This window comes from Jaculus jaculus, chromosome 1, assembly GCF_020740685.1.
Source record: "Jaculus jaculus isolate mJacJac1 chromosome 1, mJacJac1.mat.Y.cur, whole genome shotgun sequence".
Taxonomy (NCBI): domain Eukaryota; kingdom Metazoa; phylum Chordata; class Mammalia; order Rodentia; family Dipodidae; genus Jaculus; species Jaculus jaculus.
The window spans coordinates 122,626,525-122,643,098 of record NC_059102.1 but is presented as its reverse complement, the minus strand read 5'-3'; the positions used below and the strand labels follow the sequence as shown (position 1 = coordinate 122,643,098).

At 38.1% G+C, this 16,574-nt stretch overlaps 1 protein-coding gene across 4 annotated transcripts in view; it reads left to right on the top strand.

The window, feature by feature from the left end:
- Ecpas (Ecm29 proteasome adaptor and scaffold) overlaps nucleotides 1-16,574 on the top strand; it is a 154,344-nt gene that overhangs the window by 43,193 nt on the left and 94,577 nt on the right. For all 4 annotated transcript variants that reach the window (XM_045146666.1, XM_045146662.1, XM_045146650.1 and 1 more), the window contains 3 exons: nucleotides 8,930-9,046; nucleotides 11,587-11,705; nucleotides 14,936-15,085. In XM_045146666.1, coding sequence (XP_045002601.1) covers nucleotides 8,930-9,046; nucleotides 11,587-11,705; nucleotides 14,936-15,085 — 386 coding nt within the window. The remainder of the gene's footprint in view (nucleotides 1-8,929; nucleotides 9,047-11,586; nucleotides 11,706-14,935; nucleotides 15,086-16,574) is intronic.

Here is a 16,574-nt window from a genome sequence, read left to right as displayed (position 1 = left end):
CCATCTCCAGTATCTATGTTCAATTTGAGGCTGTGTATCATTTACTTCTGTTGTACTATTTATCCTATTATTCTTCTAAATTCCATTTGTTCCTAATTTTATCTATTATGATTAATAATTTATCTGGTGCTGGTTATCTAATCCAGCGCATTGTATATGCTTGGTAAGCAGTCAACCATTGAACTATACCCAGCCCAGGTTTTATTGTTTCTATAGGCCGTTAAAAAGGTTTACCAGTGTTTACATTGCTTTCTTTCTGTTAAGTGTATGGTTTTTCATTCAAATGATTTCCTTTTGCTTTGCCCACATACTAGATTTTAATTTATATAATATAAAATGATTATTATGTATCAAGAAAAGTGCTAAGGAGTTACAATTTTAATTTTACAAGATAATATGGGGTAGGCATTTTTAACATTTTACACATTAAAATTGAGGTTTGGAAGTTTAATGAAGTTTTAAAGGCAAAGATCTGAGTAGTTGAACTAGGATTTGAATTTCAAAATGTAAGCTTCATCATCAAATGTAAGTTTTTCTTTAATTATGGTATTTTCTTATAAAACCAACAGAAACTTTTTAGAATCAACAGAAACCTCAGTGTATGAATTTATCTTTGATTGCTGTTTTGTTTACATCTTAGAGTTACATTGATCTGTAGTATTTGGTTTTATTTTTTACTTAATTACTAAACATTGTTTTTAGGTCTAAAATATTTCATGTAAAATTTTCTCATTTCTGGACTGAGACCTAGTGTGGGACAGTTATGACCTCTCAAACTTCTTTTCTTTGGTGTTACTTGAGCAGGGTACCATCAGGTCCTTGTGTATGACAAGCATGTGCTCTACCACTGAGTTACGATCCCAGTACTAAAGTGTAGTATATTCTAGTGTTCATAAGAAAAACCCTTCATAAGATGAAAAGAATATTCTTGTTTGTGAAATGTGGAGCTCAATATGCCTTAAGACTGTTCATTGGCAACATTATATATTATGTCTTCCAGTTTTATTAATTGATAATAATGAATTAAAGCTTTCTACTGTTTGTTTTTCTGTTTTTTTTCTTTTAGATTTAATAATTTTATTTTAATGTGTTTTGATGTACAAGTGTAGCATTAGCATCTTACATTAGTTAATAATTATGGTGTGTGTGTATGTGTGTGTGTGTGTGTGTATATATATATATCATATATGTGTGTGTATGTATGTGTGTGTGTGTGTGTATATATATATATATATATATATATAATTATTTTTTCCTTGGAAGTGGGGTTTGTTGTTAATTATGGAAACTTTAGAGGAAGGGAAATAAAATTTAATAGCTAAGACACCTGATGTAGCTTAACATTGTTTTACATCTGTTTTTATTTTTAAGTTTTATTTATTTATTTTTGTTTTTCGAGGTAGGGTCTCACTCTAGCCCAGGCTAACCTGGAATTAACTATGTAGTCTCAGGGTGGCCTCGAACTCACGGGCGATCCTCTTACCTCTGCCTCCCGAGTGCTGAGATTAAAGGTGTGCGCCACCACGCCCATCTGGTAAAGTTTTATTTATTTATTTGAGAGAGAGAAAGAGACAGAAAGAGAGGGAGAATGGGCACACCAGGGCCTCCAGCCACTGCAAACAAACTCCAGATGCATATGCCACCTTGTGCATTTGACTTACGTGAGTCCTGGGGAATTGAACGTGGCTCCCTTGGCTTTGCAGGCACATGTCTTAATCACTAAGCTATCTCCTCAACCCATTGTTTTACTCTTTTTTTTTTTTTTTTTTTTTGGTTTTTCGAGATAGGGTCTCATTCTAGCCCAGGCTGACCTGGAATTCACTCTGTCATCTCAGGGTGGCCTTGAACTCACAGCGATCCTCCTACCTCTGCCTCCTGAGTGCTAGGATTAAAGGCGTGCGCCACCACGCCCGGCTGTTTTACTCTTTTGACAGATGTTTTCATTTAATCTTTACAACTGTCTTTGAGATGTTATCATCTGAGTTATACAACTGGAAAAGCTTAAGCTGTAATAATATACAATGCTTGTGTGGACATTATGTCTGCTTATTTTGTGTGGTTAAGGTTTTTTTTTTTTTTTTTTTTTTTGGTCTTGGTTTTTCAAGGCAAGGTCTACTCTAGTCCAGGCTGACCTGGAATTCACTATGTAGTCTCAGGGTGGCCTTGAACTCATGGTGATTCTCCTACCTCTGCCTCCCGAGTGCTGGGATTAAAGGCATGCGCCACCATGCCTGGCATCTCTGCTTATTTTTAACAACTCCGAGGTATAGGTGTTTTCATCCTATTTTATAGATTTAAAAAACCTGAAACTCAGAGAAGTTAAGTAATTTGCCTTGTCTCGCACAACTAACACTGTACTTTACAAATGTAGACTTAATAAACATAACCAAATTTCAAATGATTTCTTCCAGACACTGCTTCCACACAATAGCTAATCATGTTCATTCATTCTTTTGCATGTCTTTTTTTTTTGTTTTTTTGTTTTTTTGTTTTTTTGAGGTAGAGTCTCACTCTAGCTCAGGCTGACCTGGAATTTACTATGTAGTCTCAGGGTGGACTCGAACTCATGGTGATTGTCTTACCTCTGCCGCTTGAGTGCTGGGATTAAAGGTGTGTGCTACCTTGCCTGGCTGCATGTTTTTTTCTTATATTTATTTGTCAGCAGAGAGAGATAGAGAAGAGGGACAGACAGAATGAGAATTGGCACACCAGGGCCTCCAGCCACTACAAATGACACATGTACTACATTGTGTATCTGGCTTACATGGGTTTTGGGGAGTTGGACCCCATCCTGTTTTTTTGAAAAATACTTTTATTTGTTTATTTACTTATAAGAGAGGGAGAGAGCATGTGCCAGGGTTCTAGCCACTGTAAACGGACTCTGAACAAATGTGCCTTCTTGTGCATTTGGCTTACATGGGTACTGGGGAATTGAACCAGAGTCCTTAATCTTCACGGACAAGTGCCTTAACCACTAAGTCATCGTTCCAGCCCTCTTCTGCCTGTTTTAATGTTTATTCTTTAGCTTATTTATGAAAGTAAATTTAGTACTTAAGCAGTTAGTGATGGAATGTAAGAACGAAGATAAAAGTGACTCTGAAAGTAATATATGTATTTTTCTTGCATATTATTTTGACTGCATCGTGCATGTTCAGTCTGTGGCCCATGGGCTCTATGTGGCCCCATATGTCCAAAAATAACTTTGAAAGTGGCCCAATACAAAAATCATAAACTTACTTAAAACATACGGGAATATTTTGCAATTTTATTTGGAATCCATTTGTGTAGTTCATGAGAGTGAGCATTATAGAAGAAACTGTCATGTCACAGCATCAAAAGCTTGGACACACCTACAAGATGGTCAACTCTTGATAGATATTTCCACTTCTGTAGTTTGTGTGGTCGTGTACTAAGGTCTTGCAAATAATAGAACCAATGTCATAATTGTCATTCTTATATCACTGTTAATAAACATAGGTTGAAAATACTGAGCACAAATTTAGAATGCAGCTTTTCCTATTTCCACCATGTACAAATAAGAATGTCATCTGAAAGCAGATTTTTAAAAATAGAACTCATTCATATACAATCTTACCATGTAACTTCCCCCTCATGCTGAGTATTAAGTCCAAGATGTTGAACATGTTAGGCAGCTACTCTTGAGCTATACCCTTGCACATCTGAAATTTTATAATTGTACTAGAATTAACTGTACCAATTTTATCTGTTGAATTTCAGTTGTGAAATTTCTGACTCCTTGTCATCAGTTTCATAATGTATATTAGGCTTCATCAGGATATTCTATCAAATAGCTGGCAAATTGGGAGCAACATTTTGGATTTTTTTTTTGAGTAGAGTTTCACTCTAGCCCAGGCTGACCTGGAATTCACTCTGTATTCTCAGGGTGGCCTTGAACTCATGGCAATCTTCCTACCTCTGCCTCCCGAGTGCTGGGATTAAAGACTTGCGCCACCACACCCGGCTTCAAAACATTTTGGATTTTTATGGACACTCATTAGTATAAATTTCCTATTGTAAAGAAAATGAAGTTTGTTATATAGAATTCTGTTGCTATAGTCAGGTTTTTCTTTTCTTTTTTTTTGAGGTAGGGTCTCACTCTAGCCCAGGCTGACCTGGAAATTCACTATGGAGTCTCAGGGTGGCCTTGAACTCATGGCAGTACTCCTACCACTGCTCCCAAGTGCTGGATTAAAGGCGTGCGCCACCATGCCTGGTGCCTTTTTTTTTTTTTTTTTGCTCTAGCCCAAGCTGACCTGGAATTCATTATTTCAGGCTGACCTTAAACTCACAGCAGTACTCCTGCATCTGCCTCCCAAGTGCTAGGATTAAAGGCAAAGGTATGTACCAGCATGTCCTATTATAGCAGCCTTTTCTTGTTAATTATTTTTTTATTTTTTTTGGTTTTTCGAGGTAGGGTCTCACTCTAGCCCAGGCTGACCTGGAATTCATTATGTAATCTCAGGGTGGCCTCAAACTCATGGGGATCCACCTACCTCTGCCTCCCAAGTGCTGGGTCTAAAGGTGTGTGCCACCACGCCTGGCTTAATTTTTTTGGAAACAACTTCCATGATTGTAAACAATATCCCATGGTAGTGCCATCTCTCCCCCCACGTTCCCCTTTTAAACTCCACTCTCCATCATATCCCCTCCCTGTCTTATTCTCTTTTTTATCTTGATGTTGTGGTCTTTTCCTCCTATTATGATGGTCTTGTATAAGTAGTGTTAGGCACTGTGAGGTCATGGATATCCAGGCCATTTTGTGTCTGGAGGAGCACATTGTAAGGAGTTCTACCCTTACTTCGCTCTTATATTCTTTCTGCCACCTTTTATTCAAGGGTTCCTGAGCCTTGGAATATGTGATAGAGATATTTCAGTACTGAGCACTTCTCTGTCATTTCTTCCCAGCACCATGGTGCCTTCTGAGTCATTACAAGGTCACTACCATCTGAAAAGAGAAGGTTCTCTACCAAAAGTGAGAGTAGCATTAATATATGGGTATGAACATTAAGAGAAGTGTTTACTGGGCAGTTTGATGAGCATAATGTATACATTTAGCCAGACAGTGGCAGATGTTACACCCCTAGGGCTCATGACTACCTCTTTTTTAAGTTTTTAGCATCAGGGATGCATTCCCACCCAAGAAGCGGGCCTCTAGTCCAATTAGAGGGCAGTTGGTTTCCACCATGATAGACATGCCACTATTGCACCAGTTGGCTCATTTGGCCTGGCTGACCAATTATAAGGCTTGCAGTGTTCCCTTTTGGCTATCTTCACTGGTGATCTCTCTCTCTCTCTCTCTCTCTCTCTCTCTCTCTCTCTCTCTCTCTCTCATTAAACTGCATGCAGCATGGTTTTTTCCAGTTTTCTGTCAGCTGGTCTATATAGAAGAGGTTTTCAGCTCAGCTCCAGCAAGGTTTCTCAGTGACCTTGCAGCCCAAATATGTGGACTCTTTAGCGATAGGCTCTTACCATGTACTCTTGGTGGGAAACCAAGGGCCTAGGCAATGGCCTGTAATGTTTTGGAGGCATCAGGGACCTCACTGGCCAACAACTCACTGGAAGGTATCCCATCCTGGCACTGAAAATTTTCTAGCAATAACTTATGGCTCCTGAGTGTCCCATTGTCCAAAAAAGTAGGTTTCCATATGATTTATTTATATCTTCTTAGATTTTGATTAGCCCTCCCTCTACCTTTCCTTTACTCAATCTCTTCCCCTGAACTCACTTGGACCTTTTCACCCCCTTTAATCTATTCTTCTACTTGCACATATACAATACCATCCTATGAAGTACCCCCTCCCTCCCTCACTTTCTATTCCCTTTATATCTCCTTCATAGTTTACTGGCCTCTGTTACTGAGTTTTTTCTGCTCACATGGAAGTCCAATCATCTATAGCTAGGATCCGCATAAGAGAGAGAACATGTGACGTTTGGCTTTCTGGGCCTGTGTAATGAAGTTATGAGATTTGCAGGAAAATGGATGAATCTTGAAATGAAGTTATAGCAGCTGTTTATATTCACTGTCATCAGAGTAGTTAAAAATTAAATCCTGATCATACTCAGTATTGGCAAGGTTGTGGAACAACTTGAACTCTCATATACTGCTGATAGTGTAAATTAGTATAATCACTTTGGAACCTATTTGGAAATCTCTCTTGAAGTTGAACATAGGCATTCTCCATGACCAAGCATTTCTAGTCCTAGGGTTATGTCCAATGTGTACATAGGAGCATCAAGGGGCATATCTAATACTATTTGCATCAGCACTATTTATAGTAGTCCAAACTAGAAATAGTTTCAAGTTTTTCAGGAAAGCAAGTTAATAGTGGTATTTTCATATTAGAGGAATGAAAGTGTGGTACTATGAGGAACAACAGAGGTGGCTCTCAAATACAGTGTTCAATTTAACCAAACAATTGAGTTCACGTGTGATACAAATTAAAAAATGATGTGCAAGTTCAGAATAGTGGGGCTGAAGAGATGGCATAGCAGTTAAAGGTAGTTTCTTGAAAGCCTGATGGCCTAGGTTTGATTTCACCAGTATCGACTTAAAGCCTGATGCACAAAGTGGCATCTGGAGTTAGCTTGTAGTGGCAAGCGGCCCTGGTGTACCCATTCATATTTATTCTCTCTCTCTTTCTGCTTGCAAATGAATAAAATATTTTTAAAATTTCTGGATAATGGTTTCCTTTAGGGAAGAACAATTAGTCAGCTGCAGGGTGATGGGACACAGTGTTTGAAGGCTGTGGTGGCTATTGCAGGTTCTTTGTGTGAACATTTGTTGAGCTGTACACTGTCATTTTTGCATTTGAAATGAATAATAAAACCGGTGGATAAAATGCTATGCACTAAAAGCTGGCAATTCTGTAATTATACTGTCAACTTAACTGTTTTCTAATTAGCCAAGGTGAATGACAAGTTTAGCTTATTTTTTAAATTTAATTTTTAAATTTTTGTTTGGTTTATAGATGATCTATAAAATATAGAACCAAATTTAGAAAACTCATCAGTATTTACAGTGATAAAATTGCCACCATCAATAATAAATTTTCAGAGTCCTAGGAGTAAGTCTGGATGAGAATGTCGGGAGGGCTTTTTACCTCAGCATGATTCACCCTGATTTCTCCTATAATAACAGATCAGGACCAGGCAGGGCATTAGAAGGAGCTACGAGTGGAAGGGAAAGATTTATATCTAGGTTCTTGTAAGGTATCATGTGTTACACTGCAGGTAACTTGAGATCAAATACCAGTATTTGAGAAGGTTAAAAAATGGGCTTTAAGGCTGGAGAGATGGCTTAGCAATTAAGGCACTTGCCAGTGAAGCCTCTTAAGGACCCAGGTTCGATTCCCCAGTCTCCACATAAGCAAGATGCACAAGGTGGTGTATGTGTCTGGACTTTGTTTGGAATGGCTGGAGGTCCTGGTGTGCCCAATTCCTTACTTCCCTCCTTCCCTCCCTCTCTCTTTCTCACCCTCTTCAATAATAAATAAAATATTTTTAAAAATGGGCTTTAGGGCTGGAATGATGGCTCATAAGTTAAAGGCACTTGCCTGTAAAGCCTGCCAGCCCAGGTTCAATTCTCCAATACCATGTAAAGCCAGATGCACAAAATGGCACACGATTCTAGTTTATTCTCAGCAGCAAGAAGCCTTGGCATGCCCATACTTTCCTCTCCTCTGTCTCTCTCTTTCTCTAATAAATAAGTAAAGAAATAAAATTTATTAAAGAAAATGGACAAAATCATATCTTGATTTTGCCATTTGTCATTTGGTCTCTCTGGACAGATTATTTCTTTTCTTTGAAACCTCTGATTCCTTATCTGTAAAATGCTAATGGTCACATTACCTCACCAGTAGTTATGGGAATCATACTAGACAAGGAATGCATAATGCTGTGCATTAGCACAGAATGCATTCTAATGCTTGACAAATGGAACCTACTTTTATTTTTATTACTCATTTAATAAACTGGTTATAGATTTCTTTTTTATTCTTGTATATAACTCTTAGGTTTTAATTTTGACCTAGATTCCTTTGAGTGTTTTTTGATGTTTTTGGACATATTTAGAACTCTCATTAGTGCTTGCTTTGAGGTTACAACACAAATTTCAGAAATGAAATGGCGTACTTGCTGTGGGCCTGTAGGATGGTTACACTACAGTCTTTAATCTTTCTTAAGTGAGGTTTCAAAAAATCATATCTCAGTATCCAATTTCTTTTCTCTTAGTAACATAATATGTTAGAGCAAAATTGAGGCCATTTGTTTTAAGCCTTTATATTTCCCTTTCTTTTCTTCCTTCCTTCCTTTCCTTTTTTTTTTTTGAGGTAGGGTTCCACTCTAGCTCAGGCTGACCTGGAATTCACTCTGTAGTCTCAGGCTGGCCTTGAATTCATGGCAATCCTCCTACCTCTGCCTCCTGAGTACTGGGATTAAAGGCGTGCACCACCACGCCCGGCTCAAGGTTGTTATTTTTAAATTTAAATTATTTTAGTACTATGATATGTTTTTGAGGATAAAATGTTTTTTATAATTCTTTTATAATTCAGACCTTACTTTTATGAATTCTTACCACTCTGGGATTTAGTCAGATTCTTTTAGACTTTCTTAAAAATGATTGTTTGCTTGGGATTCATCAGGTCTTCAGAACTAAATGTTCCTGCCACTTTTTTCCCCCAAAGTGATTCTGGGCCTGGCAGGCCACAAGTATCTGGAACAGTAGGATTGGCTGTTTCCTTTTATGATAGTCTTGGGAGATTCTGATATTGTGCATTCTCTTTCTGAAATGTTAAGTTTATGTTCTTCAGAAGAGTAAAATACCTACTTTTCATTAAGTAGTAATTTATTGTGAAATGAATTTATTTTTAAGATATGAGTGATAAGTTCAGTTCTTTTATTTCTGTTTTAGGTAATGGAACTGCTGGTCCATTTGAATAAGCGTATTAAAAGCCGCCCCAAAATACAGCTCCCAGTAGAGACACTATTGGTTCAGTACCAGGACCCTGCTGCAGTTTCCTTTGTCACAGTGAGTATTATTTTGGAGTGCTTTCTAGCTTAGTGTATGTTGTTTTTTAAAATGTTTAGTTGATGTCATCAATATATTGATTATCTTAGAATTTCTTACCTTAGTCCATTTCTAGATGAAACATGAGGTGTTTTTTTCTTTAAATGACATACTGTTTTCCCCACCAAGTGGAGATCCAGAGGAGTACCACTATAAAGAAAATGGTAGATAGCAGTTATTTTCTTGTTGTTGGGAGAAAACACCCACCAGAACCAGCTTTTGGGAGATAAAGACTTTTTTCAGGCTTACAGTTTCAAGGGCAAGCTTTCTGTATGGGGGAGAAAAGCAAGGCAGCCAGAGAGAGAATGGGAAAGGGAGGGAGAAATGGAAGGAGTGAGGGACGGAACACAAGAGTGAGCTATCTCTGAACATCCACTGAGCTAAGTCTAGCTCAGGGTCCACTCCCAGGCACACACCTCCAACAAGGTTCCATCTTCCCCCAAACTCCCACCACCCAAGGACTAAGTAGGAAGCTTAATCACAAGCACTTGAGGCTATTTGGGGGGGGGGGGTTATACAATTGGTATATAAACTACCATAGGTAAGTACAGAGTAGCAAATGATCATTTACACTGGGCAAAGCAATGTTGGTGAAATGACTTGTTAGGTATAAAAAAATAATGATGTCACTCATATAGAATCTAAAAACATTGTTCTCCTAGAAGTTGAGAGTAGAATAGTGGTTGTCAGAGGCTGGAGGAATATCAGGAGAGGGAACTGGGGAAAAGTTGATTAGTGGGTACTGAGTTACAGGCAGAAGGAAGCCGGAATCTTTGTTAGTTAGGGTGACTGTGTAACAGAAGTGTACTGTTCATTTCAAAAGCTAGAGAGATGCCTAATGTGCAGGTGTAGGTACCTGTGGGCCAATCCACTTGGGGAGGGAGGCAGGAGGATCACTTGAATTCAGGAATTCAAGATCAACTTGAGCAACCTAGTGAAAACCCCATCTCACAGCAAAAAGGAACAGTAAACCCATGTGTCAAAAGCTAGAAAAAGGGGTTTTAAAAGTTTTATTCCAGTGAAATAATATTTGAGGATGTATGTTTAACCTTATGTAAACATACAGTGTATACATGTGTTAAAGTATCACATCATACCACATTATAAGATTAGTAAGATAATAAGTTCTTTTGTACCATTGAGGATTGAACCCAGGGCCTTGGATGTGCCATACAACCATTTGTTATATTCGAGGCTCAATATGTATAATTTTTGTTTTTAATGTATTAGTTAAACATAAAGCTTATTTATAAAGAGTGAATTGATTTGTACTAAGAGACTATATGAGGCATGTCTGAATAGAGAGAAGGGCTATATAGCGCTGGCATAATAAAGGATAATAGAAGAAAAAACAGTTAAATGGCAAGGAAACATGAAGGTTTAAATGGAAAAGTACCATGTGTCTGATGTATGTATTCTGAAAGATGTCCTTTAGAAAAGTGGAGTAAATCTGAGTTGAATATTCCTGTTGTCTTCTGAAATGTTGAAAATGTTGATGTTGTGTGGACAGCTGGTGGTTCTTTTCCTAGCCCTTGCCATTTCTAGCATTGGTACAGAATGAAGTTAAGTTTTCTAATATCAGGAGTTTCAGAACTTTGGAGGCATTTAGTGGTCTAAACATCTTAGTTGTGCTTATTCTGGAATACAAGTTTCATTACAGATAACCTTTTCTTTAAGCAAAGAAAAAGCAACATTTTGGGTCAATAAATATAGCCTGTTCATTTTGGTGAGGGACGATTCAGAAAAGCACATTTTATCTTATGTGCAAAATTTGTGTTTGCATTTATGGTTTTGTATCAAATGCAGTTTTGTATGAATTATAGAGAGATGAATACACTTACCCGGTTCATCACCCATTGCTTTGCAATTGCAAAGTGAACCACTTGCAATTTGTTAACATGTGGTCTTGTATTCACATGTGAGCATTAAAACAGCAAATTGGGAGATTGGATGCTATGTAGGTTCTTTTAAAAATATTTTTATATTTATTTATTTATTTATTTGAGAGTGACAGACAGAGAGACAAAGAGGCAGATAGAGAGAATGGGCGTGCCAGGGCCTCCAGCCACTGCAGACGAACTCCAGACGCGTGCGCCCCCTTGTGCATCTGGCTAACGTGGGTCCTGGGGAATTGAGCCTCGAGCCGGGGTCCTCAGGCTTCACAGGCAAGTGCTTAACTGCTAAGCCATCTCTCCAGCCCAGTGCTATGTAGGTTTTGATAGGATAAAATATTGTTTTCCTTGTTAGTGACAAGTACTTGCACATGTAAATGCTTTTGGTTAGGTCATGTTCCGCACGTAAATACTCCTTAAAGCAAGAAATTTGAAAAAATTGTACTCCTATTCCCCTTCTGAGATATAGTTGATCAAGCTATAATAAACCCATAGAGAGGATGATTGTATTTTGTGATGCTTGAGTTGTAACTGTAATTCCCTATAAGCATGCTTTTGATGAAATTGAGTGTTTCCTTCAGCTTACTTGCTTTTCTCTTACTGCATTAGAATTTTACTATAATTTATGTTAAGATGGGCTATCCCCGCCTGCCAGTGGAAAAGCAATGTGAACTGGCCCCTACGCTTCTGACTGCCATGGAAGGGAAGCCTCAGCCCCAGCAGGACAGGTATGGTCTCATTTACCTCATTTTCTACTTGCAAGAGGTCAACAGTTGCCTTTCAAATGTAGCTCACAGTTGATTTAGCTTGGCAAGTGGAAAATTTGAACTCATTTGGCTGAATGATAGTCAAATTTTATGTGGTACTTTAGCTACTGTTTTATTAATACCATTATAAAACTCTTTAATTTTTTTGGTACATGTAAGGTATGTATGCTTGTGTGTGGGTGCATGTATGTGTAAATATGTGAGCACACTTTTGCACATGTCATGTGGAATCCAGAGATCAGCATTGGGTGTCTTTCTTAATCATTCTTCACCTTTTAAAAAATTTTGTTATTTTTTTAGTTTGCATGCATGTGCACTTTCAACAAGATCTTGTGTCACTGTAAATGAATACCAGATGTATGCCTCACTTTTGGGGTCTGGCTTACATGGGCTGCTTGGGAAGTAAATTCCAGGTCTGCAGACTTTGCAAGGAAGCAAGCATCTTTAACCACTGCCATCCCCTACACATCATCAGCATCATCCATCATTATTTTGGTTTTTTGAGGTGGGGTCTCCTAGCCCAGGCTGATCTGGAACTCACTGTGTAGTCCCAGGCTTACATCAAATTCATAGTGATTCTCCTACTTCTGCCTCTCAACTACTGGGATTAAAGGTATATGCCACCATGCCCAGCTTGCCTTATATTTTGAGACAGGTTCTTTCATTGCCTCTGGCGATCACTAATTTAGCTCAACTAGGCTACTTAGCCAGTGAGCCCCAGAGCTTCTGTCTCCATCCCCCCAGTGCTTGGATTACAGGTGCTTGCTGCCATGGCTGGTTTTTATGTGGGTGCTGGGAATCCAACTTCAGGTCCTCATGCTTGCACAGCATGCACTTGACTCACTGAACCGTCTCCCCACTTCTTGACGTGAACATTGAAAATTGTATAAGGTGATAACATTTTTCTAAATATAAGTGCATCAATTTTTAATCAACTGTTATTTTAAGTGCACATGTATTTATGAGTATGCATGTGTGTTTGTATGCATGGGGGTGCCACGTGTACACACACACAATATAGAATACAGCTTTGGATGTCATTCCTTAGGAATGCCTCCTATCTGTTTTTGAGACTAGATTTCACCTGGAGTATTACATTCAACTCACTTGCTTTTCTTTCATTACATTAGAATTTTACCATAATTTGTCTTGGCCACTGAGTCCCAAGTATTACTCCTGTCTTTCCCTCCCCAGCTCTGGGATTACAAATGTGCCATGCCTAGCATTTTTAAGTGGGATCTGGGAATTGAACTGAGGTCTTCATGCTTATGAGACATATTTTTGCTGACTGAGCTATCTCCTTAACCTTGGTCATCTATTTTTTTTTTCTTAAAGTGATTTCAACATTTGACTATCTTTTAAAAAAGTTAAAAAATTTTTTTTGTTTATTTTTATTTATTTGAGAGTGACAGACAGAGAGACAAAGAGGCAGATAGAGAGAGAGAATGGGCATGCCAGGGACTCCAGCCACTGCAAATGAACTCCAGACATGTGCACCCCCTTATGCATCTGACTAATGTGGGTCCTGAGGAATCGAGCCTCGAACTGGGGTCCTCAGGCTTCACACGCAAGTGCTTAATAGCTAACCCATCTCTCCAGCCCAAAAAGTTTTTTTTTTTTGAATATTTTTATTTATGAGAGAGACAGTGAAAGAGAAAGTGGGGAGAGAGTGAGCAAGCATGGGCATACCAGAGCCTCTTGCCACTGCAAGATGCATGTGCCATTTTGTATATCTGGCTCTACATGGGTACTAGGAATTGAACCTGGTCCAGAAGGCTCTGCAAACTAGTGCCTTTAACTGATAAGCTATTTCCCAGCCCTTGGTCAACTATTTTTAAGTCATTAATTTTAAGTTAAAAATGAGACCTAAGCCGGGCGATGTGGCACATGCCTTTAATCCCAGCACTGGGGAGGCAGAGTTAGGAGGATCACTATAAGTTTGAGGCCACTCTGAGACTACATTGTGAGTTCCAGGTCAGGCTGGACTAGAGTGAAACCTTACCTTGAAAAACAACAACAAAAAACAAACAAACCAAAAAAAAACAAAAAAAACCCCTGTAAAATAAAGCTGGATGCACAAAGTGGCACGTGTGTCTGGAGTTTATTTGTAGTGGCTAGACGCTTTGGTGTACTCTGTTTCTCTCTGCCTCCTCTCTGTCAAATAAATAAATAAAAATAAAAAAATTAGCTAAAAATCTTTTCATCAAAACATTTATATTGTGGTGGATAAAACATTTTAAAGAAGTTTTTGAAAGCAACAGGATAGTACTTGTTTTTATTAATATAGGTATTGGAGAAGAAGAATGGTTTAGATGTTTGCAGGCTTAGCTAAAAGATGTATTTTAGTTTGGCTTTAATGAGAATCATTTCAGAAGTTGTTGAGGAAGATGGAACTCAGTAATGTTTTAGTTCAGATTTGATTGAGCATTGTGAACAAACCTAGGGCCTCATGAACCCTGATTTAGACTGTAATAAATACAGTTGTTTATGAGCAAATTTAGTAATCACAGCCACTGTTAGGTATTATTTTCATGTGTTTAAAGAAATCAGAAAGTGTTAAGGAAGGAATTGTTGAAGCTATGCTGCTACTTAAATCCATAAAATGGATTTTTTTTCTCCCCTCTAAATACCAGGGTCTCATGTATCCTGGGCTGGTCTTGAACTCACAATATAGTGGAGGATGACCTTGAACTTCTGTTTATTGTTTGTACTTCCTGAGTGCTGTCACTGTGCCTGGTTTATACAATTCGGGGGATTAAACCCAGGGCTTCATGCATGCTAGGAAAGCACTCTTTTGGTAATATCAAGCTTATTTTTTGTATAGTTTTTTTCTTTTGGAGCAGTGTCTCACACTAGCTTAGGTTGACCTGGAACTTACCTTGTAGTCTAGGCTGGTGTCAAACTCATAGTGATTCTCTTACCTCAATCTCCTGAGTGCTGGGATTAAAGGCATGCACCATCAAACCTGGTATTATACACATTTTCCCACTTAAAAAAAAAAAAAAGTTTTTAGTGGCGATTATCAATGAATACATTGAGCTTTGAAGAAGAAAAATCAAGGGAAATGCTCAAATTGGGACTTTGTATATCATTGATATTGAAGATGTCCACTTTTTATTTATGTGACTTTTATTTGCATGCATAAAATGTTATTTTTAAGGTAGTTGCAATAAATGTAATTGTTTTTTCAGCTTAATGCATCTTTTAATACCAACCCTTTTTCACATGAAATACCCTGTTGAATCATCAAAATCAGCTTCTCCGTTTAACCTTGCTGAGAAACCAAAGACTGTGCAGCTGCTTTTGGACTTTATGCTAGATGTCCTTCTGATGCCTTATGGGTAAGTTAAAAAAGAAAAAAAAAATTAAGCAAGCTTGTCCTCAATTACATTTGCTGTGTGGAAATTAAACATTGTTTTCCTTGAGTCAAGTCTTACTTGTAAATGGATGCTCCTCTGAAATTTTACTGCTATCTCAACCTTCTCTAAACCTCAGCTCCACAGTTTATTGATTGGATACATGTTGGCTTGCTGTTGTAATTTCACACTCAACTTGTCCAAGCTGAAATCAGTGCTAGGAAAGTCTCCTTATACAGTTAGAGTATTGTCTGCGGCTTTTCTCTTCCTTTTGCCATAGTGTCAGTCCTGTAATGCTTCCTTCTTCATTGATGTCCTCTATCGCCTAATTTTGGTATTTTCAACTCATACCACAATTTCTCATTTTTCAAATAAAATATTTAGAGTAAAAAATAATTAATGTGTTTCATTATGATGTTTTCATATTTGTGATTGTACCTTGTTAATTTTCTCATTTAGTCTTCAAACCTTTCCACATTACTGTAGAGTTGCCTGATTACTAAAACACAGCTGTTAATCAGGACACATAAGCGCTTTGGGCTCTCATTAACCAGTTGCTAGTTACACTCAAACATTTAATTCATTCTTACATCTACTTGCTGCCTTATTTTCAAGATTTGAAGTCTGTTTCTGACAGACATTTCTTAGCCTAGGAAGATAAAGTTGCCCTATATTTTTGTCCTTTAGATAATACTAAACACCCATCTGTATAGTGAGTACTTTGTGTTCCTAACACATTGTTGACATCTCTTCTAATAGTCAGTTCCTTGTAGTCGAGATTTATTTTATCAGACTTTTGAACCTGGCTTGGTGCCCACTTTATGATCTGCTGTTAACCTATTGGTTATCCTATTGCCAGAGATGGTTTCTTTTTTTTTTTTTTTTTTTTGTTTTGTTTTGTTTTTCGAGGTAGGGTCTCACTCTGGTCCAGGCTGACCTGGAATTAACTCTGCCATCTCAGGGTGGCCTTGAACTCATGGCAATCCTCCTGCCTCTGCCTCCCGAGTGCTGGGATTAAAGGCGTGCGCCACCACGCCCGGCCAGAGATGGTTTCTTAACATGCTTTCGTCATATTTTCTCCTGATCATCAATGTTTGTATACACAATGGACCTGGATGTGGGGCTACATATCATCTGTCCTTCTTTGGGAAGATAAGAGATTTCAGCTAGCTGGTTGATTTCTTCCTCTCGTTGTTCTCTTGCCCTCAAATTTGATCATTTTATTTTCAGGACTTTCAGACATTCCGTGTTCACTCCCATGACTTCTCATTATTTCTTTTTACCTCTGTGGATCACATAGCAGATGCCAGCCATGCGTTGTTGTTTTTTTTTTCCCAACTTATCTAGATGACAGACTCAATCTTACATTTTCTTATATTCTGATCTTATGCGTATGTTCAGTATTTATTGAGTTACTGAATGACATTAGTTCTGCTGTAACTTAGAAACAAATGAAGCCTCCTTGTTATATTTG